The sequence below is a fragment of the Panicum hallii genome, chromosome 4, assembly GCF_002211085.1.
Source record: "Panicum hallii strain FIL2 chromosome 4, PHallii_v3.1, whole genome shotgun sequence".
In the NCBI taxonomy this organism is placed as follows: Eukaryota; Viridiplantae; Streptophyta; class Magnoliopsida; order Poales; family Poaceae; genus Panicum; species Panicum hallii.
In genome coordinates, this window is record NC_038045.1 from 228,618 (window position 1) to 256,490 (window position 27,873).

A 27,873-nucleotide genomic window follows, 5' to 3' on the forward strand; every position below is an offset into this window, starting at 1 on the left:
TTGAGCTCTGGTCGCGATGGAAAAGAGAAGGTTACGAGTTCTGGTGAGTACGGGTAAAAAGATGCGGTGTGATTTGGAAACGGAAGGCCCGGACGCAACATGCTGCCAAAAAGTTATGGACCACGTGCTCGAACACTCCATTTAATCCCAGAACACTCAGAAATAAGGGTTTCACATTTCTGCCTTTGTGTTGTAATAGTTGGGGAAGTATATATACATCCATATAATTTTTGACTGTTCTGTGACATGAAATTTAGGGTGTGTTTGTTTCGCTTTTCAGCGCAGCGCATCAGCTTTTTCTCCCTCACAGAACACTATTGAATCAGCACAGTGCAGCGAAAATCAACAGATTTTTCAGCGCAGCGCAGCGAACACGCCCAACAACTTTGAATGAGAGCACAAAGCAAAGTACAGATAATGTAATGGATACAGGAAACAGAACGCCTAACCGAGCTGTAGCTGAATACATTGAATCTGGGGATCTGATTCATTAAAGCTAAGACTGATGGCATGGGAAAAAAACTCGAAAATGCATAAAGGCTTGTACAAATGGATAATAGAGGGACAGAGCCAAGGATCAAACATTCTTTTTCAATGAAACAAAGATCACGGCGCATCCTGATGCCATAAGTATTTCATGTTGAAACGATCAGCATGGTACACCACTCCTGACATTACTGAACACTGACACTGCAAGGTGATACGAAGAAACAATAGCATTAATTTAACACGTGGAAATCTTTCATGAAAGTAGTCCGATAAGTTACTGACTAATCAAATTTCATGAGTACAACATTCATGACTGCCCAATCTCTCTTGTGTAAGCTATACAACGAAATCAATTAACTCAGAAAATGTCATCTCTGTTGGACGGTCTCCATAGCTGATTCAGATCACTCCCATATGCAATTTTGAAATTAAGGCAATGGGATAACGTAGTAGAATAGATTGGACACGGCACGTCTCCATTGATTCAAGGCACTGGGGTTAGTCAAGAATGACTGGTTTAAGTAGAGTATAGTAGGGTTCACTGACATATATATGTAATCAAAATCAGTGCCATGCAATTGCCTTGTGCTGCTTCCTTGTCATAACTAATATTGTATCCTTTGATCATAAATATGACCTAAGGCGAATTCCAAAACATGGTAAAATGTTTGTTTTCATGGCAAATGGTTGATGCATAGCTTAACGCCATGAAAAGGCACTGTACCAAAACATGGGGGCTAAAACATCAGACCAACGGTTCAGCCATATCTGTTTGTGCATCATAGTGGTGTCTCCTATGCCTTTTACGGTTTAACCTGTTTGGAAATTGCAGGTCCAGAGAGAGTCCTTTTGGTGCAGGGGCATATGGCGTAAACAGAAGTAAGAGAAAAAAGCAACACCGTCTGATTTCATACCAACTTTGTTTGTAAAGCTGAAAAAACAAACACGATTTTACATGTCTGGAAACTGCAAATCCATAGAGATAGTTCTATTGCTGGGATACAGGACATAATAAGCAACATAAGAATAAAAAAGAGCCATATTGAGCTTGTTTCATAAAAGAGGAACATAATGACAATATATAACTGAACTTGACTACTGAAATGAAACTGGGTACATGCATGCAAATAGAAAGAAGAGCTAACCTAACATACTTATATATATGTGCTATACTGGTGTTGACGCCTTTTCTGGTCAACACACTGAATAGCGCTAGCTCGCGCGAAACGAATCTCCTCGCGACGACCTTCCTGCACAGACCGGTCAAACTGGTTTGGGAACCCGGTTAGACCGGTTTCCAGAAGCTCGCCGTGAAAACCTAAGAACACTGACCCGGGAGGGACCCCGTCAGGGCTGGTGCACGTAGGGTTGCTCTGAGATCTGCAGACCACTCAGAACGCCTTCAACCGCCACAGAGACAAAGGAAGAACAGCAAGGGGATTGGAAAAGCTAGGGCTTGGAGATAAAAGAGAAATAATGTTTTGTTCGATTGGTGGTAAAAAAACTCAATCGGCCACGACCCTTTATATTTATAGGGTGCGGAGGTCTTGCCCCGCAAGGAAAATTCCGCAACAAATGTAATCTACATGGATTCTCTAAACCTATTCGGACTAAGCGCAAAAACTGGTCTGACCGGTTTACAATCCGGTTCGACCGGTCTCGTATTGTCGGGCCGGCTACATTGCCATACCGGTCCAACCGATCTCAGAAGCAGTTAGACCGGTTTGTCCAGCCGGACTCGACAAGTGTCAATTTTGACCGTCAACAACTGGTTGCTAATAAGAGGCAGCCGGCACTGAAGATGAGTTAATTGGCCTCATGAATGAGATCCTACGGAAAGAACAAACTTACCTGTTATGTTATCTTTGTGATTCTTAGCAGGACAATAATATATAGCTGTAACTCGCTCTTAGAAAAATAGAATAGTTCTGTAAACTTAATGTTTGCATTACAGTTTTTCACTAAATGAACCTGCTCAAACCGAAACAACAACATGTAACATGAATAGGCATGAATTTTCAGACAGGTTAACTTAAGAACAATTTTAATCATCTGCATCATGTAACTATTTCTTTGCTGTGGCGGAAATGAGCAGGCATGAGTTGCGGCAATAATATGTCATGATTTGTTTTTCTTGGGATATAATCCTATTTTGTGTAGAAGACAAAGAAATAGGTGGTAACCATATGAAATTTAGAAGAAGCTTGGATGCATAAATAGACAAAGAATACATATATCATACTAAATCACTTGTTGCTTTGATTATTAACTTGGATAAAAAATAGCAAAAGTGCATATCCTCACCGAACACTCAGATAGTCAGATGTCAAATAATTCGAATAAGCTAAGGCGCCATATCAACAATCAGTACAGAGTGAGATCTATTCATATTGAGCTAAACTACGAGACAAATCAGGAATCATAAAAAACCATAGGATGGTATAGTGATTTCCACTTGAGCGAGGTGAACATAGAATTCTCATTCACTTCAGTGTCCTACAACATCAGAATAGACACAAGATGTTGAAGTCTTGAAGACGTACCTAGCGCCATGGGGTTGGGAATCTCTGATGCAAAACAGGGAGAGGAAGGAGCCAAATTCCCCATGTCGACCTTGGAGAAGACCTCAAGATCGTTAATTCATAATTCATGGTGCACATCCATGTTAATGCCTCCGTGCAACGCGCAACTGGCCTCAGGCACGCAGCGACTGAGCATAGCAGAGGCAAGCGTGGGGGCGCGGGGCTAGGGTTCGAACAGGTGGACGAAGGAAGCCTTGGGTGGCGCCACGGCCATGGGCTTCATCCGCAGGATGAGGTGATGAGGAGGATGCTCTAGATTGGGCCTATGGAGCAGCTCCGTTGCCTTGGACGCGTCACAGATGCGGGGTCTGCCGACATGAGGCTAGGCTGTCCGCACTCGTCCTCCTCTAAATTCATCTTCTAAAAAGAATATTCTGTCCCTGTCATCAGAATTCTCTCCTCCGTCATACTCTACACCTCATCCATTATATCAACCAAAAGCGCGCGGGGCGGGAGGAGAGGAGGGCGCGGGGACGGCAACTTTCTCCAGAGCAGTAGTGTCGTCTCGATCCGTGACAAATCCGCCTGCTACCGCGACAACTTTGGGGTGCACCGGGTGAAATTCAACGTGGGGAGCTGCCGCCACCGGGGGCCTGCCTTCCACTGTTTGAGATTTGTGCAATCATTCGTGATCGTTGGATCTCACAGGCAAACCTTAGCCCTCAACTCCCTCCCTCCCCTCCCCTCCATGCACCGCCGCCTCCCACCTCGCGCAGGCCCGTGCGCCGGCGCTGCCGCCCAAAGCTGGCGCCGTCGGAGCTCGCCCGCCGCAGGCCGCCCGTGGCCCCAAGTGGGCTCGCCCCCCCCCCCCCCCCCGCCGAGCTCCCGTGGCCTCGCGCGGGCTCGCCGCTGCCGGGCCGACGCACTGCCCCTAGTCGCCGCCACCGAAGCCGGAGAAGAAGGCGCGGCGCCTTGCTAACTTTTTTTAATAAAAATGTTGAACTTTTTTGAAAAAAAAGTTGAGTTTATATGAAAAGTTGAAAAAATATGGAGGCTCAACATTTTTCAAAATGTGTTGGCGAAGAAAAGTTGGGGCTCAATATTTTCGAAAAATATTGGCCAACATTTCTCAAAAAAATGTTGGAGCTCAATATTTCCCGAGAAGATAAAATGTTGGTCAACATTTCGCATCCAACATTTTTTCAGTGAAATGTTGAAAGGGCCATCACCAACTGAGTCTTAGCGGATTTTATAGATAGCTTGCTTATCCACCTTCTACCAGACAAACAGGATCCCGGCAGATAGAGCTGAAACAGGCCCGGAAGTACCCCGAAACGGGCCAATATACAACGACAGGAACGGAGCAGCAGTTGAAAAAAAGGACAACAGCTACACGCGTCACGTGTTTCTCAAAAAAAAAAAAAGAGCTACACGCGTCACGTGTTAATACGTTGAAAACGGGAGAGGAGTCTCTCCAGTCGCTCCAAATTCTTGCAGTAAAAAGTTTATTAGTAGTTACTAGGAAAGTGAGGCCTTTTGAGCCGTTTGACACAGCTTTGACTCGTGGGAAATGGCTTTTTCTTTCTTTTCATTCTTTGGAAAAATCTAAGTCTCTAACCCGCATGCGGGGTCGCGCTCGATCGCTAGTGCGCGAAGCTTGCGGCCTGCTTTGCGACCCAGCAGCTTGGTTGAGATTCGTGCAGTGCATACAAGCCGCACGGTCTCTTTCTTCTTCCTCAAGCAATCGAGTCGCTGCCTTTCGCACCACCGTCAAGGAACAGAGCCCGAAGGTGCGGACGGGAGGTGGGGGAGCGGCCGGCGGCAAGGTCGCCGCCGACCGGGGTGGTGGTCGAGGCCGGCGGGCTTTAGGGTCAGTGTTTCGGGGTTGTCGGGAGGGTTCCAATGTCACCATCCTTAGAGGGAGAGTTTGGGGCGGCGAAGGCCCGCCGGTGGAGGTGGGTTGGCGCGCTGCCGGTCGTGCAGGACCGGACAACTGGTGGGAGGCGGTCGGCGGCGGGGGTGAGAGGTTTGGCCGGGGCATCAAGGTTGGATGGGTTAAGATGGCGGCGGAGGCCGCTCGAGTCGGGGGCCGCGGGGGAGGAGGTGGGACCGGTTAGAACGGTTGCGTCAGCGGGAGGCGACGAGGGCATGGAGGGCGGGAGGAGGACGGCAGCAGAGGCAGCGGGGGCGGAAGATGGACGCGAGGAAGACGAGGGAGGGGGCTGCACGTTAGTGCTGTCCTTACTCTTATTTTTTTTACTTCTTCCAATTTTCTTTTCTCTTTTTTCTCTCTTATCCTTTTGTTTCCTCCCACTGTGCCACGTTCTTTTCTCAAAAGTCCATGACTGGCGCTCATTCGCCATGCCGCCGCACCCTCCAACCGTGTTGCGATTTCCTTCAGCCCAATTTAATCCCGCTGCACTGCATCTCTCGCTAGCGATGTTGGTCCTCGTGCTCCGCCGCTACTTTGACTGACGTGCACCGCCAATGATCTGCACCACCATGCCATGGGCCGCAGCGGCTAAGTGCCGCCCTTTCTTCCTTATCGCGTGTCCTAACCGCCACGCATCAAGGGCAGCACGAGTCTTTCGTATCTAGGACGAAGGAGAAGCCGGGGAAGCCAATGTAAGCTGCGAGAGGACTCGGCTTCAACGCCGAAGCTGTTTTGACGTCTCTCATTTGGCAGGGCTTCTTCATAAGCCGCCAAAAAGCTATCTCAAAAGCCACTCTTAGGATGAGCACAAGTGTGTTTACCAAAACGAAGCGCAATGCCGATTGGTAAGGGCGGGGATAGTCTCTTATGCGACATATAGCAATTTGTCACCCACACGAAAAGGGTCGCGATTTTGGCTCGTTAAACTCTTTTGGTGGATGTCTCGTGATTGTTTTTTCTATTCAATGTGATGCGCGCAGGAGAAATTTTTTTCCGTGAGTAGCCATTTGTGATCTGTATTGATTGTTTTCATTTTCTTTTCTCATTCTGTTATATTGTTATACGTATTGGGCCTAGCTACAATCAGTTTTTATTATTTTTCTTATTTGGTGGTGATCACATAAAACTTACCTACACCCATCGAACTGATTTTTTTTTGTTTGAGTAAATTGCATAAGATAAACTAAGGGGGTGTTTAGATGGGGAAAAGGGTGAAAAGTTTTTGCATTGGGCCGCGTGCACAGAGAGAAGAGATGAACTGACACGGTTCTCAATGCAAAAACTTTTTGCAAAGTTTGGGGATTTAAACACCCCCCAATACAGCTATAGATGTACGGATGAAAGCCACTGTTTGTTACACTGTTCATCCTCTCACAATTCACTATTGTACTGCCAAGATTGTTCAGATTCTTCCTCCCAGACTGCGTTTGGTTCAGCTTTCTAAACCTGCTTCTGCTTTCTAAAAGCAGAAGCTGAACCAAAGGGTTCAGCTTTTCTGCAGCTGGTTTGAAAAATCTGATTTTTTTAATACAAATTCAAATTTGAAAGGAGGTTGTATCCTACTTTTGCAGCTTTTTCGAATTTGTGAAAACTACACCTACTATTGATCACATATATATATAGGCTTTCAATTCTTTTTTATATATAAGAAAATAAAGATTTTCATATATAGAAAAATAAAAATAAAAAAGAATAAAAAATTTAACTTCAAATATATATATATATAAAGATTTAAGGAAAAAGAATTTGGTCATCACAAAGAAACATTGTATACTGTCAATTTGCATAAAGATAATATATAACTTTTCACAGTTGACAACTCACAGCAGTTTAAATCAAACAAATTTCAGCTTTTTCATAGCAGGCATCTCGCAGCAGCTTTTTCACAGCAGATTTCTGACAGCATCTTTTTCACGTCTCACGTCTGAACCAAACACCTGGTAAAACCCACCCACTTGTCATTTCCACCGGACGGCCACAGCGTGCCGCCCCAGCCAGCCGGCCCCTCCCGCCGCACCGCCAACAGTTGCTTCAGCATCACCGCGTCCTCGGCAGTCGGGATAGCAGACTATCTCCATCCACTGCCACCACTCCATCCACTCGACAGGAAGCAAAGTAGCGGACGCGTCTCCTTCTTCACCGAGCTCTTTCCTCTCCATGTTCTTATGCACACCAAGAAGGCACAGGAGCACCAGTTTCCCTTTCCTCCATTGAGCACAGCAAAGCCAGCAGCTTGGGGGATCCCGCAGCTTGGGGTCCTGATCCTCTATTTTGTTAAAAAAATGCAGCAATCCAGCATCAGTAGCTCTCAATTTCGTTTTTTCTCTCTCGATTCCCTTTCTCTGTATCCGTTCTCTGGTCTCCTTTTCCTATAAACAAGCAGCCAGTACCGGCAGCAAGTCGAGCTGCGCTTTCCATCAGCATCAGGTACCAGGTACAGAGGCAAGTGGATTGGGCCGTCGTGTTCCTTTCGCTCAGTTTGATTTGAGCAGCGCCATGACCCCGAAAAATCTGAAAGATACTACTGTATGTTGCTTTGTTTCTGATGAAGGCCAAGAGCAGGTCAATGCGCATCCAGGCCGCCCTTGCTGCGAATGCACCTTCTCCCGCGGCAACGCGCGGGGTGCCATCTAGTTATATAACAACATGTAATGTTGTATCACTTTGGTCAATCGAGTTGCAAAACGTGCAATTACATGCAACAACTTCCTTGTAGTGTGCATACATATACGTTTTAGGAGCGTACATACATACATACATACACTTGAGTCTCTGATCTGAAGGAAAGAACCAACATGTATACTGATTTCTTTCTTATCCCAGATTTGGGGAAAACAAAAGTGACGATATTGTGTAAATGCCAATGCTAAAAGTTGTATATATAATAATGTTTTAAATAGCCGGCTACAGATGCTGCTATAGTCGGCTACAGATGCTGCTATAGTCGGCTATAGCTTCTAGAAAGGGTAACTGTTGTGGCATTTAGCCCGCTAAAGCTAGCTATAGTCCGCTAAACATCGTAACGGCAGTCCTACCGCTAAACGCCTTGGCCGGCGATTTAAAACCATAAAGTTTTGCTACACCGAGCGGTTGTTTTGGATTGAATTTCGTAGATGTTGTTCAGATTGAAATTTAGTGACGGATTCCCCAAGCATATACATGAATGCCCCTTCTGACATGCATGAGAATTATCAGCAGAACCGGGAATCCATCCATCGCAGTGCGGGGTAGGAAGGGGCGGCGAGGTAGGAAACGGACCTCGTTTAGGAGCCAATGCTGATGGTACTCCGGCGAAAGCGCCCCCCTCCGTCCGTCCGTCGAATGCGGCAGCGGCGGAGTTGGCTTCGTGGTGGGTTTGGGGTGGGTGGGTGACTGCAACTCCCGCCGGCGACCGGCGACCGGCGACCGGCGACGGCTCTGAGGAGGACTCCCGCCGCCGCCGTCCGTGCGGGGCACGACATGGGCTTTAATTTGGTGGGCTCTCCAGTTAATAATAGTTCGGCTGGGCTGGGTCCTCCTGCGTTAGTAGTTGAACAACGCTGGGCTAGCTAGGTGGTGGAGCCTCCGGCGTTCGCGCGCGGCCTCTGCTTGCCTGAAAATGGAAGGAAGGCAGGCAGGCAGGCATGCATGCAGCAAGCCGATCGAAGCCCATCCGCCATTGCCGTCCTCCTCCCTCTCCTCCGATCATTGTCCCCGGCCGGCGTTAGGTAGCATCCCTGCCCGGCGATCATCAATCAATCAAATCAAATAATAAATAAGCAGCAGCAGCAGCAGGCTACGGCGGCATGGGGGGCGGCGGCGGCGGCGGCAACGCGCGCGAGCTCGACCAGACTCCGACATGGGCCGTGGCGTCGGTGTGCGGTGTGATCGTGATCATCTCCATCCTGCTGGAGAAGGGGCTCCACCACGTGGGCGAGTTCTTCTCGCACCGCAAGAAGAAGGCCATGGTGGAGGCCCTGGAGAAGGTGAAGGCGGAGCTCATGGTGCTGGGCTTCATCTCCCTCCTCCTCGTGTTCGGGCAGAACTACATCATCAAGATCTGCATCAGCAACCACGCCGCCGACACCATGCTCCCCTGCAAGCTCAAGGCCGTGGAGGCGGTTGCTGCTGGTGGTGGTGGTGGTGAGGGCGGCGGCCAGGAGCACGGCGGCGCGGGCGTCCCCGAGAAGAATAAGGGCGGCGAGGCCGAAGCAGGCGCCGAGCACCTGGGGGGCGTGGTGGCCTGGGCACCCCCCTACTATGCCGGCGGCGGCGCTGGGTCGTCGTGGCACCACAGCAGCAGCAGGCTCCTGGGCGAGGCGAACATGAAGACGAAATGCCCCGACGGGAAGGTGTCGCTCATCTCCATCAACGCGCTGCACCAGCTGCACATCTTCATCTTCTTCCTGGCGGTCTTCCACGTCTCGTACAGTGCGATCACAATGGCACTGGGCAGGGCCAAGGTTACATTACTTTCTTTTTGTTTTCGTTTTGTTCTTTGTTGATCAGCATCATCGATCATATCGCCGATCGATTGGCTGCTGCCTGGTCTTGGTCGTCTCGTCTGATGCATCATCAATCATCCATCACATGGGCGCATGGCATTATATTGTTTCAGATACGTGCATGGAAAGAGTGGGAGAAAGAAGCGGCAGGGCAAGATTACGAGTTCTCAAATGGTAAATGGTTATACATTGGATAATTAATCATATGTCTATCTATCTGTCTTGTTATTACTAATAATGCTACTAATGCTAACTGCAACTGCAGACCCTACGCGTTTCCGGTTTACTCACGAGACGTCGTTCGTGAGGCAGCACATGAATGTGCTGAACAAGACCCCAGCATCCTTCTACATCGTACGTGGAGTAACCCTAATTAATACTCCTATATATATACATGCTCTTCTTCTACATCGTACGTGCATGCAGAGCAACTTCTTCCGTCAGTTCTTCCGATCCGTTCGGAAGGCGGACTACTGCGCGCTGCGGCACAGCTTTGTGAACGTCCATCTCGCCCCTGGCAGCAAGTTTGATTTCCAAAAGTACATCAAGCGCTCTCTGGAGGACGACTTCAAGGTGATCGTGGGCATCAGCCCCCCGCTGTGGGCGTCGGCTCTCATCTTCCTGCTGCTCAACGTCAACGGGTGGCACACCATGCTGTGGATCTCCATCATGCCTGTCGTCACCATCCTCTCCGTGGGCACCAAGCTGCAGGGCATCATCTGCCGGATGGCCATCGACATCACGGAGCGGCACGCGGTGATCCAGGGCATCCCGCTGGTGCAGGTCAGCGACTCCTACTTCTGGTTCGCGAGGCCAACGTTCGTGCTCTTCCTCATCCACTTCACGCTCTTCCAGGTCGGCCATCATCTGTCTGTCTGTCTGCTTGTTATTTAGTACATGCATCATCTATCTGAATATACATGCATGTTAATTGGTTGGCATGCAGAATGGCTTCCAGATCATCTACTTCCTCTGGATCCTGGTATGTATCTATCTATCTGTCTGTCTCAGAATTAAAATTAATAATGAAGACTGCTAGCCGATTCAGATGCATGTGTCTGTCTGTATAATTTAACTTGCTTTGTAGTATGAGTACGGGATGGACTCTTGCTTCAACGACTCCAAGGAATTTGTCTTCGCACGCCTCTGCCTAGGGTATGCTTTGTAGAAATGGCTGGCTCATTTTTGTTGCATTGTTTGGCCTGGTCATCATGTGTCTGTCTGTATCATGCATATGCATGCAGGGTGGTGGTTCAGGTGTTGTGCAGCTACGTCACGCTCCCACTCTACGCCCTCGTCTCTCAGGTCGGTCGGTCTTTTTTCTACTACTACTACTACTACTAACAGAGATAATAATCGATCTACCCTGCACTACTGTCAGATGGGCTCCACCATGAAGCAGTCCATCTTCGACGAGCAGACTTCCAAGGCCCTCAAGAACTGGCGCGCCGGCGTCAAGAAGAAGGCCCCCACCAGCTCCAAGCACGGCGGCCACGGCGGCTCACCCGCCGGTTGCAGCCCCCGCGGCGGGAGCCCCACCAAGGCCGACGCGGAGAAGAAGAACGCCGCCCATCAGCAGCAGGGCGACGCCGCCGGCACGGGGCTGCAGGCCGGCGCCGCCAAGAAAGCAGCAGCAGGCCAGCAGGAAGGCGAGTACGAATTCATCAAGATCGACGAGTAGTGATGATGGCATCATATCGATCGCCGGGCAGGGCAGGGCAGGCTAGGCCCCAGCAGCAGCAACAGACTACAGCAGCAGCTAGCGCCCATCTATCTATATATCCATGCATCCCCGTTAAGTTGCAATGGTTGTTCCATCTAATTTGCTGTTTTGTTTTCTTAATTTGTATGTACTGTACACCAGTCCAGTCGTAGCTCTAGCTCTTCATATACACATGTATGTGTTGGTACGTATACTACATACATACGTATACATATAGGATGTACGTACGGTAGGAATTCAGCTGATACATATATGTTGGCACAATATTAAGTTGCATGCACCAACCAATTCAACCTAAAAATAAATTTTAAACAATTCACTTGTACTTAAACATACACGATCCTCAGAGCCACTAGAACGTATATACGTATGCACCCCCTAATTGCTTGGTGACCTTCTCTACTTTATTAATACATGAACGGCTGGTCTCTTTCCCAAAAAAAAATTGCTGGGTGAACGGGGAGGATTGTCATCATTATTATCAATCATTTTCTTCTAATGGCCAATATTGTTTAGTATATGTCTACTACTTAGAGCATCTCCAGTAGTCTCCAATAAACATCTCCTAATAATGTATTATTGGAAAATCCTAATACCACTTTCATGGGTTACTGGGGAGATAGTTTCATAGTTCCCCAATAATCTTATCTTAATACAACTAACAAATTGGGAGAGCTAAAATTCTTCCTTTATTTGAGGAGAGTTGGGGTAACATGTTAGGACAATCCAATAATTATTGGGGAAAGAGAGGTACTGAGAAACTGCTGGAATGTATTATTTACCAATATTGACAATTTATTGGGGAAGGGAGGCTGCTGTACATTAGATACTCTTGAGTATTCCCGACCAGCAAAATCAGACGAGAGGTAGTACATGAACAAACGAGGATCCGAAGTCGATGGCGATCGTGCATGGATGGCCTGACGCTGACTCTGACTCTCGATCTCGAGCTAGACGGAGTAGTAGTGTCCGTCCGGCCTCTGCGTGATTGACGCCGGATCGATAGGCCTTCCCGGTGCAGGCGGATCGATCGGCCCTATTTTCTCGGATCTGCCTGGCCTCTGCATGCATCTCGTGGCCTCGTCAAACTCCTCCTCCTCCTCCTCCGATCCTCTTCCTCCTTGAATCTGTTAGTTGTTAACCTTCAAGGGTACGGTACCAACACAACAAGCAAGCAAGTCGATTTTTTGATCTTCTTCTTCCTTCTTCCCGGCCGGCCCACGCACCAAATCAATAGCTAGCGGCCATGCAAGGCGCCGTGCTGGTCGCCATCGCGGCGGCCATCGGCAACCTGCTGCAGGGTTGGGACAACGCCACCATCGCCGGCGCCGTCCTCTACATCAAGCGCGAGTTCCACCTCGAGACGCAGCCCGCCCTCGAGGGCCTCGTCGTCGCCACCTCCCTCATCGGCGCCACCATCATCACAACCTTCTCCGGTCCCGTCTCCGACGCCGTCGGACGCCGCCCCATGCTCATCGCATCCTCCCTCCTCTACTTCGCCGGCGGCCTCATCATGCTCTGGTCGCCCAACGTGCTCGTTCTCCTCCTCGCGCGCCTCGTCGACGGCTTCGGCGTCGGCCTCGCCGTCACGCTCGTACCCGTCTACATCTCCGAGACCGCCCCGCCCGAGATCCGCGGCCTGCTCAACACGCTGCCGCAGTTCACCGGATCCTTCGGCATGTTCTTCTCCTACTGCATGATCTTCTACATGACGCTCGGCCCGCAGCCCAGGTGGCGCTTCATGCTCGGCGTCCTCTCCATCCCCTCCCTCGCCTACCTCGCCCTCACCGTCCTCTACCTCCCGGAGTCGCCGCGCTGGCTCGTCAGCAAGGGCCGCATGAAGGAGGCCAGGGCCATCCTGCAGATGCTGCGCGGGCGCGACGACGTCTCCGGCGAGATGGCGCTCCTCGTCGAGGGCCTGGGCAGCGGCGGCGACACGGTCATCGAGGAGTACGTGCTGGGCCCAGCTTCCGCCGCGGCCGAGGCGGACGCGGAGCACGACACCAGGGACCAGGTCACCCTCTACGGCCCGGAGCAGGGCCTCTCGTGGGTGGCGCAGCAGGTGCAGGGCGCGCGCAGCAGCGTGCTCGGCAGCGCCGTCGAGCTCGCCTCCCGGCAGGGCAGCATGTACGAGCAGATGAAGGACCCCGTCGTCACGCTGCTGGGGAGCGTCCACGAGAAGATGCCCGAGGCCGGCGGCAGCAGCGTGCGGGGCAGCACGCTCTTCCCCAACCTCGGCAGCATGCTCAGCGTGGCGGAGCGGCCCGGCGACTGGGACGAGGAGAACGTGCCGCCCAACGACGACCTGGACGAGGAGGACGAGGAGGAGTACCTGTCGGACGAGGAGGGCGGTGGCGCGGGCGCCCTTCAGGCGCCGCTGCTGTCGAGGCAGAGCACCGACGTGGAGACGAAGAAGCAGCAGCAGCGGCAGGCTGCTGCTGAGGGCTCGACGAGCGGCAGCAGCGCCATGCAGCGCTACAGCAGCGTGACGGGCGGCGGGGAGACGGCGAGCACCATGGGCATCGGTGGCGGGTGGCAGCTGGCGTGGAAGTGGACGGAGAAGGTGGGTCCCGACGGCGTGAAGCGCGGCGGCGTGAAGAGGATGTACCTGCACGAGGACGGCGGCGGCGGCGGCGGCGGCGGGGAGTCGGGGCCCGGGGAGTACGTGCACGCGGCGGCGCTGGTGAGCCGGTCCATGCTCTACACCAAGGACGTGATGATCGGGCAGAGCCCGACCCCGGCCTTCGAGAACCCGCCGGAGACGGTGGCGAGCAAGGCGGCGGCGGCGGGCCCCCGGTGGCGCGAGCTGCTGGAGCCGGGAGTGCGGCGCGCGCTCTTCTGCGGCGTCATGATCCAGATCCTGCAGCAGGTAATTGATTTGGTTTTGCTTTGCTTGATTGATGATCATTCAGGAACTAACTTATTAATTAACCTCCAATGCAATGCAATGCAATCCTCCAATGCAAGTTCTCCGGCATCAATGGCGTGCTGTACTACACGCCCCAGATCCTTGACCAGGCCGGCGTGAGCGTCCTCCTTGCGAGCCTTGGCCTGAGCGCCGACTCCACCTCCATCCTCATCAGCGGCCTGACGACGCTGCTGATGCTCCCCAGCATCGGCCTGGCCATGCGCCTCATGGACGTCTCCGGCCGCCGCACCCTGCTGCTCTGGACCATCCCCGTGCTCATCGCCTCGCTCGTCGTGCTCATCGTCGCCAACGTGGTGCCCATGGCCACCACCGTGCACGCCGCGCTCTCCACCGGCAGCGTCATCGTCTATTTCTGTTGCTTCGTCATGGGCTTCGGCCCCATCCCCAACATCCTGTGCGCCGAGATCTTCCCCACCCGCGTCAGGGGGCTCTGCATCGCCATCTGCTCCCTCACCTTCTGGCTCGGGGACATCGCCGTCACCTACTCGCTGCCCGTCATGCTCAGCTCCGTCGGGCTCGCCGGGGTCTTCGGCTTCTACGCCGTCGTCTGCTGCCTCGCGCTCATCTTCGTCTATATCAAGGTGCCAGAGACCAAGGGATTCCCGCTCGAGGTCATCATCGAGTTCTTCAACATCGGAGCAAAGGCAACGGCCGAACAGGAACAGCAGCCGCAGCTAGGATAAACAACCGATCCATGCTCCATCGTGATCGTCGTCATCATCTTCTGGCCGCCACCACCGCCGCCGCTCCATCCACCGACCAATCGACCGACGATCGCAATAACTCAATTTTTGCATAAAAATTTGTTATATTGAACTACGATATTTTTTAGGGCATTTCGAACCCAATCCCTGGTAGGAAAGCAAATTTTGGAGCTGAGTGAGAGTCAATTAGTTCATTTTTTTCTCCAGAGGCCTAGAGGCCTTGCCTAGTAGAACCGATGCAACGGATGGATGTTACTTACTAATGCTGATTTGATTTGTTAGCGTTTAACATTATTCAGATCATTTCTTAAATAAATAGTAATGCTAGCGGATGTCACCGTGAATAATGGATTGAGCCTGTTTTTTTTCCAGTTTTGTGAAGTGTCTCTCCATGCTGTTTTGTTTATTTTTTTAGCACTACAGTATATAAGAAAATGTGCTTCACTTGCCAGCAATTTGCAAAGCTCTTGTTCTCACCATTGCGGCCAGGTACAGCGGACAGCGATCGCTGCCATGGCTCACATGCATGGTGAAGAGAAGACGTTGGGGTGTGTGTTAAGGTGCCTTTGGTTTGACTTTTGCACCTACTTTTGCAAAAGTTAAAAGTCAACCAAAGGACTTAAACGATCCAGGTGCTTTTGCCCAAAAGCAGCTTTCACCTTAGTACAAATGCAAAAGCACCTCCCCCTGCTTTCAGTGGCTTTTGGGGTAAAAAATTACCCACCTGCCACTAATTATGGAAAAAACGGTTCCTTCTATCCACCTCCCGTCCCCATCCGCTCTAGCGTCCCCATCCCGGCCCCACCCCCCGCCTCCCGCCCCCCGCTCCCCGCCCACCAGGCGGTCGCCCCGCCGCCGCCCGGCCCGGCCGCCCCGACGCCGTCCGCCGCCGCCCCGCCTAGATCCGGCGCTGCGCCGCCTCGGCCCCCGCGCCGCCCCGCCCGCCGCCCCCCGCTCCCCGCCCGACGCCGCCCGCCCAGCGCTGCCCGATGCCGCCCGGCCCGGCTGCCGACCCGACGCCGCCCGTATGGATGAAAAATTTAGAAAATTTAATATTTTTCTTTCCAAAAGATACATTCACATGCGAAATAGTGAACATATTATGTTTGTACGAGTATTTTGGTTTATATACAGTCCCACAAACCTTCAGGGTATTACAGGTATTTCACGCACAACACACAGTTTCCCACAACTCACAGCTGCTCTAACCAAACGGTCTTCTGCTTTTTCCACAGCAGCTTTTTCACAGCAGCTTTTCCACAGCACACAGCTCACAACAGCTTTTCCAAAAGCCACAGCCCAACCAAAGACACTCTTAAACCATCACCTATGACTAGGGATCCCCTTTGTATAAAAGAGGCTAAGTTAGGAATCTAAGGGCTTGGTTGTGGGATTTAGTTTTAGCGTTCAGGGGCCTGTTTGTAAGTTTCATGGACCCCTTTATTAATTCTAGGGACCTTCTTATAATATCTGAACCTACTAATAGAATAAATATAAACAACCGTCTCCTCCTCCCTGTAAATAGAGCCTTGGGACTTGGAGAAGAGGGCTTTTGGCCTATTTGCTCTCTTACTTATCTAGCTTGTTCTTATTTCCACTGTATCATACTAAGGTTATCTCGTTGAGCTTGTACCATTTCTTATACTTTCTATCTCATTTTGGCTAGTCCGAACCCAATGGTGACGCCCACCGTGGTCTTAGCTCAACTAAACAACTTGCAATGACACCCGCGAAGAAAAAAGCCGCGAGCTCCGAGGAGTCAACGCGCTGACCAGACATCCAAAACATTGCAAGAAAATAGCTTAATTTCGTCGGCCAGAAACCATTAAAAATAGCCAGAAAACCGTCGAATATATATATATTCGTCGGTCGGCCGATGAAAATAGACCGACAGAATAAAATCGATGAAAATGAACGTATTTTCATCAGCAACCGATGAAAATACATTTATTTTCGTCAGCCAGCACTGCTGACAAAAAAGATGTAGTTGTTTCATCGGCCTTGAAGACTGACAAAAATAATCGTAGCTAGTTTCGTCGGCTTCCCTAGCCGATGAAAAAACTGGAGCATATACAGTATTTTCGTTGGCCTCTGGCCGACGAAAATACTGAGCGTCTGTAAAAAACAGCTGTTGCATACGTTTTTCAGAATTACAAATAGCAGTTAATTAACATAAAAATAGTAATCCATAAGCACAGCATACCACAACATTCATACATCATCACGCAATCATGAAGTACATTCCATAAGTGCAATCATGAAATCCATAGTCTAAATGACACATATATATATCAACCAAACCCAAAAGCACAAATCAATGAGGGGTAATATTATGTCTTCTGCCATCATCACCTCCAAAAGTGTTATGCTTGTCGATGGTGGCGTGGACGGACTGCCAGAAACTCCTCGAGTATGACTACTCGTCGAACCCTAATTATACACAAAGTTAAATATATATAGTACATATATATAAGAAAATTTGAGCATTGCTAGTTATACGAAAGAATTACCACTTGTGGAGATGGTACATGCATCTATGGTACAAAAGTCGGTGGTGGTGGAGGAGGCGAAGGAAGAGGTGGCAAATTAAATTGTAATCCAAAGGTAGCCGCTAACATTTCCTAAAAATGATAATAATGATAATAGATCAAGTATCTTATACTTTTATTGCACAACGACTTGAAAAACATCAAATTTGCATAGTATCTGAAGCTATCGTTGCTGAGCGAAAAAAACCTTGCATGTACTCGTGTTGTTTGCCTTGCTCACTCCTTTTGCCTCTGCATCCCCTCTCTATGCTGCCTTATCTCCTCCTGCAGACGACTTTCACTTTCGTAGCTCCGAGAACTCTGAGAGGACTGAGAAAACCTTGTCTCACTCGAAGCACCACTTGTATCAATAACGTCATTCAACATGCTGAAACTGCCATGCTTCTTCCCTGCCCCGCTTGAGTATAAGACACCGACATCCATATCACTCCTCCAATCGTACTCCTCCTCATGACGTACCATCATTTCATCACCATATCTCATCTACCATTCAAGCAAGCAATATTAAGATAATATTCGAATCATCGCTTAATTGAAATCAAATTATTTTACTAACCAGAGTCTGTGTGACATTCTCACTGCAAAGCAACTCTGGCTGTATGGATCTGCGCCCTGGTGGCCTCAAATGTATGTCTCAATATAGCTTGGGCCCACTCCACTTTCTGCCTCCTGCCAAAGAAGAAATTGTGATATTGCAAGTAAGCACATAATAATCAAATTGAAATAATAAATACCTATCATTCGACGAGTCAAATGAAGGTGTCCATCGGTCCCATATCTTTGTGTAACACGTGCTCCTGCTTGACGATTAGCTCTCTTCATCTTGAATTTTTCTACAAATCTAGGTGAAGCCCAATAAGCATAAAGTGCTCGCCAAGCATAAAGTGCTCGCCAAGCATCTGGACACTTTCTCATCACATTATTGCCTCTAAATCTAAATATATCATATTAGTTAGCTAACTCATATAAAATTTTTAATAAAATGATCATAACTACCTGAGCACAGGTTGAGCAGCAGTATCCTTCTCTTCCTCCTCCTCTCCATCTCCATCTCCCTCCTCGCACCCATCTCCCTCTCCACCTCAATCTTCATCGCCATCCACATTCGCAACATGTTCTTCCTCCTCCGCGCTGGGGCGGCACGCGGGCGCGGCGGCGTGCGGGGGGTGGCGGCGCGTACAAAGAAAATGTACGTGGAGCCAGTTCGCTATTTAGGGCAACTGTATTTTCGTCGAATCAAATGTATTTTCGTCGAATCAAATGAGGCCGACGAACTTATTTTCGTCGGCTCCTCAGCCGATGAAAATATAACCTTTGTTTCGTCGGCCCTGACCAGGCCGACGAAAATAAGTTTAATTTCGTTGGCTTGGGTAAACCGACAAACTAGTTTAGTTGTTTTCGTCGGCTCGCTGTAGGCCGACGAAATTGAGGTGTTTTGTGCAGTGGCGATGAAGGTCCACTAGCACCTCACAATGATGCTCTCGGCCCAGCGTCACCTTCGACCAGGCAAACGGAATAGCTTTTAGTTATTTCCATTAGTCATTTTTAGCTAACCTGGTTGGTTTCTCATTCGAAGCTTCTAAGTAAGAATGGAGGAAACGGACTTTCTGTCATCACCTACGATCGTCCATCTGATCGCTGCTTAGGGAGTGATTCAGAGGTGACGTGCTCCTTTGGTGATGCTAGGACAGCCTGGTTCATGTGCTCATTCCCAACGGGCCGACGAAGGTTCTCACTCGACGGTGACGAGGTTCTTTTGCCTCGGCTGCCTGCATTATTCGAAAGTGACGATCGGCTGCCTCGTCACCTTCGCAAATAGCATCTCGTACGTCATCTTCGCCAAACGGCGCAAACTGCTTTGATCTTTTTCGCAGCCATGGAAAATCAGTAAAAATAATATGCTCAAGAAGCTCATCCATCAAGCAAAAAAGAAGCTACCACCACACCTCCGCATTGCAGCTAGTAGCACCGTTGCCAATGTTTTAGTCAATGAAAGCCACCTAGTCCGTTCGAAGCTCAACCGTCACCTCACCAGGAAGCAAAGACAAGGCTAGCAGCTGCACCTTCAACCGTGAACACCACCAGCCCCATCTTTCACCCTCGATCCATCGTTCCACACACTGAGCTGCCGTTCAAGAAGCACCATCTCCATTAGGCTCCGATGCAGCGCTAGACACCTTCGCATGGCACGGAAGCTGCCAGTAGCGATGCCATCACCTCATAACTTCGATATCTCCGCACGCCGAGCGGATCGAAGCTGCCGCTGGCACCTTCGACGCCCTCTTTGCCTCACCTCCGCTCAATAGCACACATTTCCTCAGTGATGCCTAGTAGCACACAGCACCAGAAGGTGCAGCCTAGTGCAGTCTAAACACCAATCAAAGGTTATGCTCCACATCTCCATACAGAATACTTAAATCTTGTCACCTCCGTTGTTCTTGCAAAAGAATGCAAAGCACAAAAGTTCATAGAAGCAGTGGTCCAAGACATGAAGCTATTGTAATCATCTCCGAGTGCATGCATCCACCTCCGGACGACACCGAGACTAGCTGTCAGGCGACGCAGCAACAAGAGGCAGCCTCGCTCATCACCTTCGCCCGGGCGGCGAAGCCGCATGCAGCAAGGAGCTGCTCCGATGGTCCGGCACCAACGCATGCTCGGCACTGAAGCTGTTGGGCAATAATAGCTCAACGTAGTTTTCGCACAAAAGAAAAATTCCATGACACCACCAAGAAAAATGAGATCGAAGCTTACAGCACTGAGCATCACAATACTTATGAGCAACCAGCACCTTCGTGTTGCCATGTTCCAACCAATCGATACTGCGGAATGAGATTATTTACCTGGCCATCTGCCCATCACCATATCAAACCAAAGCTTCCCGCATGTGTCACCCGACAGCAACAACCAGAGCCCAGCAGCTTCGGCCCAAGTGGTTCGCCGAGGATGCGAGGTCGCGAGGAGGCACGACCATCTTTTTCATGAGTGACCAATGCTCATCTCAACATACGCAGAGCAAGAACCATCGCTTGTCGTTTTGCTCCTCTCACAAGAAGTCAAGAACCTTCGGTAAAAGAAAGTAGGTACAAGCAAAGCTGCTGCACCTTCGCATTGCCACCTTCAAACGAGGCAGGCCAGCTGCTCGTCACCTTGCTCGAGGCAGGCCACAAGCTTTTCATTGCAACCTTCGATCATTCACTTCGAAGCCATGCAAGAAGCCACGGCCACAAAAGCAAAAGTAAAAGCAAAAGCAAGGCAAGAATACAGGCACCCAAGGCCCACAATCTTGCCACCTTCGAGTGAAGAAGCAACGTAACATTTATTTATATATTAAGCTAGTGGCAATTCACCATCGAAGCTTATTTCGCCACTCGGAGTCGAGCAATACTAGCTACGGAGGTAATTGCCTTCCTGGTATTATTAACCTCCGGAGAAGGTTATAATTTTCAGGTGTCATGACGAAGGTCATTGGCTTGCTGACTCTTTTATCACTAATGATGATTTAAAAAAGAAGAGAGTCATGATTCGTTGAGAAGGTCATGACAAGATTTTGGACTCATTGGTTTTCTACTTTGCTTACAAGATAATTATTAAAAGTCCATATTCATCTTATTTATTGAAATTTTTTCTCACTAACCTCTATATTTGCAGGATGTATCCTTTAAAGAACTTCGCTTATTATTTATCTGTTATTGTATTTGCATGTTTTAAGTTCTCTAAGCCTATAGTTCTCCAACTAAGTTTGTTCTACATAGTGAAATTAACTCACTAACCTCTCTCTTGAGGATAATTTCTCTTCCAAAAATGCGGAGTTATCATATTTGGCTTTTTAAAGAAGGTTATGATTTTATTGGTTTTCTACCTTCATTGACTTAGAGAAGGTCAGAGTTTTTGAAGAAGATTATGATTTTATTGGTTTTCTACCTTCATTGACCTAGAGAAGGTCAGAGCTTTTGAAGAAGATTAGGATGAAGGTTATCACCATATTGGTTTTCAAATCTCTATTAACCATGAGAGAAGGTTATGGCTTTTATTAACCTCTAGAGAAGGTTGGGATGAAAATTCCTGACTTAATTGGCTTTCTTAAGTCATGGATGCGGGCTCTCTTAAAGCAAAGAACTTTCAGAAGAAAATTATATATTTCAAAAATTAAAGTTCGAAGGTCCTCGAGGGACCAAGTCATTTATAGGGCGATTGTTGCTCATCTTAGATCATGTTCTCTCCAAACAAGCAACCTTCAGAAGCAAAGAATATATTTCAGAAATTGAGGTTAGAAGCTTCTTAAGGGACCAAATCATTTACAAGCATTCTTCACTAACCTTATATCACTATTTCAGCAAGCTAAGAACCTCTACAAGCAAAGAATGCGCTACAGATCTCCAAGCAAAATATCCCGAAGGTACCACACCTAGAGATGCTTATCTACCTTGCGATGCTTAACTGCTTTTATCTAAGTGTTTCAGCTTATCTAACGAAGAGTTGCAAATACCAACCACCGCATCTTGAATGCTCCAATTGTATAAGTTAGCAAAGTTCGCATGCCTCGCAAACTTTGCATACTTATCTAAAGGTGCAATAAGCACTTGAATGGCAAGGGGCTTCCAGACCTAATGGTCTTGAAGCCAAAACACCTTATGACCTCCAATCTAGATTTCATCTAAAACACTCAGCAAGAGGCGCTGTTTTTAAAAGTTATAATTTCTTATATAATGAAATTTTCCTTCACTTCAAGGTAAGCACTCCTTCTACGCCTTAGGCTAACCCCTTTATGCGAGACCTTCTGTCAGGGATAGATCCCCTAGGTACTGCAAGGAAGCTACCCGTGAGGAAAAAGAAGTCTGATTCTTACTAGGATTCCACTATAATCCTTTTAAGACTCATACCCTGTAATCCTACTAGGACTCCTACCTTATAATTCTAGTAGGAACCCCATCCCCTACGATATATAAAGGAGGGCAGGGATACCTAGATAGGCAGAGAACCAATAGAGAGCAGCAAACAGGCAACTCAACACCCAAGCGCAGGGCGCAATATACAACATCCTAAAACAGGACGTAGGGTATTATGCTACTCTAGCGGCCCGTACCTATCTAAATTTGTGTCTTGTGTCCTTGCGTTCACCTTAAAGTTCCAGATCCGGCGATCCCTCACCAAATAATCACCGACCTTAGGGTATCCCTAAGTAGGCCGACGGTAAAAACACCGACAGCTGGCGCCAACCGTAGGGCCAATCGTCGCGATCATTGGGCGAATTTGAAGGATCTCTTCATCAACGTCAATCCACTCAAGGTGGCGGATTGCTACTTCGTACATATGCATCAGCGGATCGATTCATCGAATTCGAGATCGGATCCTTCAGCGAACGGCTACATCGACCTCGACTACTCGGCTCGACTTCACCTCGCGCTGCAATGTCGATGCATCACGGCCGCCGACCTCGATGACCCGGTTCAACTTCGGCCTGTGCCGTAATGTCCGCGCGCAGCAGCGACGAGTTCGACTACTTCGACTTCGCGAGGAGGCTCGGCGGCCCGCCAGCGACTACTTTGACTTCGCGAGAAGGCACGGCGGTCTGCCGGCATTCACTTCAACTTCGCGAGGACGGTTGGCGGCCCGCCAACGACTACTTCGACTACTCGTCTCGACTAGAAACTAGTCGAGGGCGAGCCTCACAGCAACGACTACATCAACTACTCGTCTCGACTTGAAAACTAGTCGGAATCGACTCTGATCAGTTGAGCTTCATCAACAAACCGTTGCAGCTCCATCAACGAGCTCCACGGCTTCGTCGACATTCGTCCACGAATCAAGCTAAGTGACTTATACCTTTTCCGACTTGTTCTTCACAAGATCGGCTACCTTTTTGGTACGCCTGTCGACGGGCATGAAATCCTCGGGTGCTACACCATGATCGACTACCTATTTGTGTACGTCTCTCAACGGGCATTGAAACCCTCCAGAGCTACACTTCACTGACTACTTATCCGTGTACATCTCTCGATGGGCATGAAACCCTCCAGAGCTACACTTCGCCGACTACTTATACATATACGACTCTCGATGGGCATTGAAACCCTCCAGAACTACACTTTGTCGACTACTTTTTGTGCAACGCGCATTCATTCTGTCGCAATGTCGACTACTTTTGAGCACCGCGCATCCTCTTTGTCGCATGACGACTACTTTTTGCTTGTTGTCTCCTCTTAACGGTCGCTAATCTACTCGAGTAGCAAATGCCTTAATCCGTGAAACCTCGAGTCTCCAGTCATGACCTCAGCGACCCGTCCTGTATGAGCGAAGGCTAGAGACCTAAGCGACTTGTACATGCTATGGGCGAAGGCTAAACTGGGACCGGGTGAACGTAAATGTTGGACTACTCGTGAGATTTAAATGGCTTAAAAAAGAGCTCGACACAGCAATTTTTACACCGGATAAATTTTGGTGTCTTCACATTATTACTGAGTACTACTCGATATCTTCGCATTATGCTATATAATGTATGCATTATCTTTTTTCAGATCAAGCTTCGGCAACAACCCTCCAGGCAGCACGGCGTGCCATCACAGTTCCGCTACTTCCCAGGCTCGGGGGCTGGCGATGCACACTACTCGACATGGCTCCTTCGGCTCTCCTGGCTCGTAAGCTCGGGGGCTCGACGCCGCAAAACTACTCGAAGACGACTTATATGAAGATTGAGAGTGCAGAATAAACCATAAGTCACCGCGCGGTTAAATAAACCAGTGGGAGTCTCAATTTTACTGTGCAGAAGGCGAAGAGTTTTTCTCAGGATTTCAAAGTAACACCAATGCCACGATTCTTGGATCCTTTTTCCGAACTAAGGGTTTCGGATTAAAGGCTCGGGGGTTGCAGGATATGTGTCTTCGACTATTTATTTTTCAAATATACTCGAAGGATAAGAAAAGAAGATTCAAGACTAATTTGACCCTCAGCTTGGCTTGGGGGCTACTCCATATAGAGTGCAATTTTCCATCACACCCCATACAAAAGAAGACTTCAAGCCCGATTTCAGGTGGCACACCCCCCAAACAAGCACCACTCGACGAGGAAGCTATTCGGGGCATGAGCACCTTATAGCCTCGATGCAACCAAGTAAGTACTCGAAGAAGATCTTCAAGATGGAGTTTCAGAAGAAGCTGAAGACTACTTCAGAAGTACTCGAAATGCCTGCAGTACTCGGCTATGAAGAGCTCGGGGGCTTGTCAGGGATAGATCTCCTGGGTACCGCAAGGAAGCTACCCGTGAGAAAAAAGAAGTCTGATTCTTACTAGGATTCCACTGTAATCCTATCAGGACTCATATCTTATAATTCTACTAGGATACCTACCTTGTAATTCTAGTAGGAACGCCGTCCCTTAGAATATATAAAGGAGGGTAGGGATACCTAAATAGCCAGAGAACCAACAGAGAGCAGCCAACAGGCAACTCAACACCCAAGCGCAGGGTGCAATATACAACACCCCAAAACAGGACGTAGGGTATTACGCTACTCTAGCGGTCCGAACCTATCTAAATTTGTGTCTTCTTTACTTAGTTCACCTTCAAGTTCCAGATCCGGCGATCCCTCACCAAATAATCACTTACCTTAGGGTATCCCTAGGTAGGCCGACGGAAAAAATACCGACACCTTCGTATTTATTACAAAAACAACAACTTAGCCTTTTGTCCCAAGCAAGTTGGGGTAGGCTAGAGATGAGACCCACAAAAAATAAGAATAAGAAACACAAAAAGGGCACAAGCCAAAGGAAGAGTTAGGGGTTAAACAAAAGGTAACAAAGGTCACGATTCAGCTACGTTAATTGCTAATCTCCAAGCGCTCATATCCATAGCTAATTCCTTAGCGATATTCCGCTCCTTAAGGTCTCTCTTAACCGTCTCGTTCCAAGTTAGTCTAGGTATATCTCTACCTCTCTTTACATTATCGCCCCGCTTTAAAACTCCACTACGCACCGGTGCCTCGGGAGGCCTCCGTTGTACATGTCCAAACCATCTCAACCGATGTTGAATCACCTTCTCCTCGATAGGTGCCACCCCTACCCTATCTCGAATCTCTTCGTTCCGGACTCTATCCCTTCTTGTATGGCCGCAGAACCAACGCAGCATACGCATCTCCGCTACACTCAGTTGCTGGACATGTCGCCTTTTTGTAGGCCAACATTCAGCACCGTATAGCATCCGGTGATTGATACATTAGCATGAATATTGGTTTTTATCCTAGACCTAAGTGATTGATACATTAGTTTTCACAGTATACAGGTTCTCATCAAGAGATATCTTTTATTGACCTCTAGCTCTTACTGGCTATTGGATTGGTTTCTTTTGGTGTTCATCAGTCATTGAGTTTCATTATAATGATATTCATCAACAGTTGGATTCCACCTTAACAATGGCAATTCATCCACTCTGGTATTCAAGAGCATTGTTTTGACCTTCGGTCCTTACCAGCTTCAAGGATTTGGAATTGGCAAACCTTGCCATATCTTTGCAAATGCATCCATCTCCATTCATATGCATCAAAAGTATACATCAAATTATCTCATTGCATGAACACATCATCATGCATGGCAAAAAAAGAATAGCTCCGAGGAGCTATGAGGCTCATGACCTCAAAAGAAAGTCAAGGGGCTATCAATCCTAAGGAAGCGAAGCCAAAACACCTTCGGCTAAGAAAAAGAAAAAAGCAATAAGCACAAAAGACCAAGGGGGTATCGATCCTAAGGGATACGAAGCCAAAACACCTTTGGCCAAGAAGAAGAAAAGTGCAAAAAGCACTTGTGTTTATGGATAACATCAAGAAATGGTCGTCGTACCATTCTACACCCATTGCAAACATATCACCTCTTTCAGGTACAAATCTTTGAATCAACTTCACTTAAGTTGAAGATTCGACAAAGATTGGCGCTCAAAGTTTCGCCCTTGCTGCTACGTCGGCTCGAGGGGCTCGCCGTCACCATCAACATCGTCAGCGACCTCGCCTCCGCCGCTACATCGGCTGGAGGGGCTCACCGGGACCTTCAGCATTGCTTCCGACTTTGGCTCGAGGAGCTCGTCGGGACCATCGGCATCGCCTCCAACTTCTGCTCGAGGGGCTCGTGGGGACCTTTGGCATCGCCTCCGACTTCAGCTCGAAGGCTTGCTGGGACCTTTGGCTTCGCCCTCAACTTCCCCTCACCGCTACATCGGCTCGAGGGGTTCGCCGGTGATCTTTGACACAGTCGTCAACTTCATTGTCGCCGCTAATTCAAGTCGAGGTTTCGACCTTCACCACAACCTTTGCCTCAATCATCACTTCAGCTTCAAGGGCTCGTTGTCACCTTCGACTTCATCGTCACGACCTTGGACATTGCCATCAACCTCGCCTCCATCGCCACTTCGGCTCGAGAGCTCGCTGGCTCGCTGTCAACTTCAGTGGCTCGAGTCCTTGACAATGGCATAACCTCCGACCGCTACTTCAACCTCTACGCCATCTACGTCGACCACTTCAACTACATGCGAAGCTTATCTCACAAGCACCAGTCAAGAGGGGCTGGGGATGTACTGGAGGACCAGTTTATCTCAGATGATGAAGTCTTGTCCGATGTTCGTGAGAGAAGACTTGAAGATGTAGCGGCAACCTTCGACCACGGCTACTCCAACTACGTTCGCTCTTGGAGCAGGGTCTATTGTGGGGTGTATAGGAGGACCAGTTCATCTCGGATGATGGAGTTCTATACGAAGCTTAGAAGAGAAGCCACTCGCTGATCGAAGCTCAAGAGCGAAGCGGCTCTCGAAATCAAAGCTCTGTAGGGTCTAAAACTGGCTCTTGTGTAAATCAAAATATGTGCGTGCTCTTTTCTCCATACTCTTTTTTCCACTGGGTTTTTGGGATGGAGTTTTTAGCGAGGCACATATGTAAGGGTTGCAAAGGACATTCCTTGCAGCCGGGGGTCGGATTGTAGATATGCCTCTTTTAGCAGGATCAGCTACTCGGTCTCGTTGTGCCAGCCGAGACCGAATAGCTGAGGGGCTATTGTTGGGGTGCGCCTTAGGCCATCACCTAAGGTTAGGGACCCGTTGTGTATAAAAGAGGCCAAGTTAGGGGGTCCAAGGGCTTGTTTGTGAGATTTAGGGACTTAGTTGCAGCGTCAGGGACCTGTTTATAAGTTTTAGGGATCTCTTTGTTAATTTTAGGGACCTTCTTATAATATCTGATTCCACTAATAGAATAAATATAAACAACCGTCTCCTCTTCCCTATAAATAAAGCCTTAGAACTTGGAGGAGAGAAATTTTAGCCCATTTGCTCTCTTACTCATCTAGCTTGTTCTCATTTCCACTATATCACCGTAAGGTTATCTCGTTGAGCTTGAACCTTTTTATACTTTCTGTTTCGTTTTGGCTAGTCCGAACCTAACAGAGAAGACATGGACAGACTCTGAATCGTATTATATTGAGGCAAAGTGGATTGCTAACAACCTTTTTTTTTTTGAAAGACCTATTGCCAACAAGCTGAGGAGATTCAATCATAGCCTGGTATCACTGCT

General features: G+C 48.7%; 2 protein-coding genes and 1 long non-coding RNA gene across 3 annotated transcripts; 2 read left to right on the forward strand and 1 right to left on the reverse strand.

Annotated features, from left to right (window-relative positions):
- Positions 1–385: 385 nt before the first annotated feature.
- LOC112888581 lies at positions 386–3,516 on the reverse strand. Its single transcript, XR_003227846.1, has 2 exons — positions 3,033–3,516; positions 386–690 (listed from the first exon to the last, which is right to left on the reverse strand). It is a non-coding gene; the product is annotated as an uncharacterized LOC112888581 (long non-coding RNA).
- Positions 3,517–8,720: 5,204 nt separating this feature from the next.
- LOC112889029 (MLO-like protein 9) lies at positions 8,721–11,109 on the forward strand. Its single transcript, XM_025955495.1, has 8 exons — positions 8,721–9,386; positions 9,542–9,602; positions 9,694–9,782; positions 9,855–10,283; positions 10,375–10,410; positions 10,516–10,583; positions 10,673–10,733; positions 10,810–11,109. The coding sequence occupies exons 1-8, from the start codon at positions 8,730–8,732 to the stop codon at positions 11,107–11,109; spliced, it is 1,701 nt and encodes a 566-aa protein (XP_025811280.1). The 5' UTR covers positions 8,721–8,729.
- Positions 11,110–12,397: 1,288 nt separating this feature from the next.
- On the forward strand, positions 12,398–14,763 carry LOC112889788 (monosaccharide-sensing protein 2-like). Its single transcript, XM_025956556.1, has 2 exons — positions 12,398–14,020; positions 14,119–14,763. The coding sequence occupies exons 1-2, from the start codon at positions 12,398–12,400 to the stop codon at positions 14,761–14,763; spliced, it is 2,268 nt and encodes a 755-aa protein (XP_025812341.1).
- Positions 14,764–27,873: the final 13,110 nt, after the last annotated feature.

What these genes read in the sequence shown, in the direction of transcription:
- LOC112889029 (XM_025955495.1), top strand. Translation starts at nt 8,730, where the DNA reads ATGGGGGGCGGCGGCGGCGGCGGCAACGCGCGCGAGCTCGACCAGACT. An exon ending in TGGCACTGGGCAGGGCCAAG is followed by an intron (nt 9,387 to 9,541) that starts GTTACATTACTT and finishes ATATTGTTTCAG; the next exon opens with ATACGTGCATGGAAAGAGTG. An exon ending in TTCGCACGCCTCTGCCTAGG is followed by an intron (nt 10,584 to 10,672) that starts GTATGCTTTGTA and finishes ATATGCATGCAG; the next exon opens with GGTGGTGGTTCAGGTGTTGT.
- LOC112889788 (XM_025956556.1), top strand. Translation starts at nt 12,398, where the DNA reads ATGCAAGGCGCCGTGCTGGTCGCCATCGCGGCGGCCATCGGCAACCTG. An exon ending in TGATCCAGATCCTGCAGCAG is followed by an intron (nt 14,021 to 14,118) that starts GTAATTGATTTG and finishes CTCCAATGCAAG; the next exon opens with TTCTCCGGCATCAATGGCGT.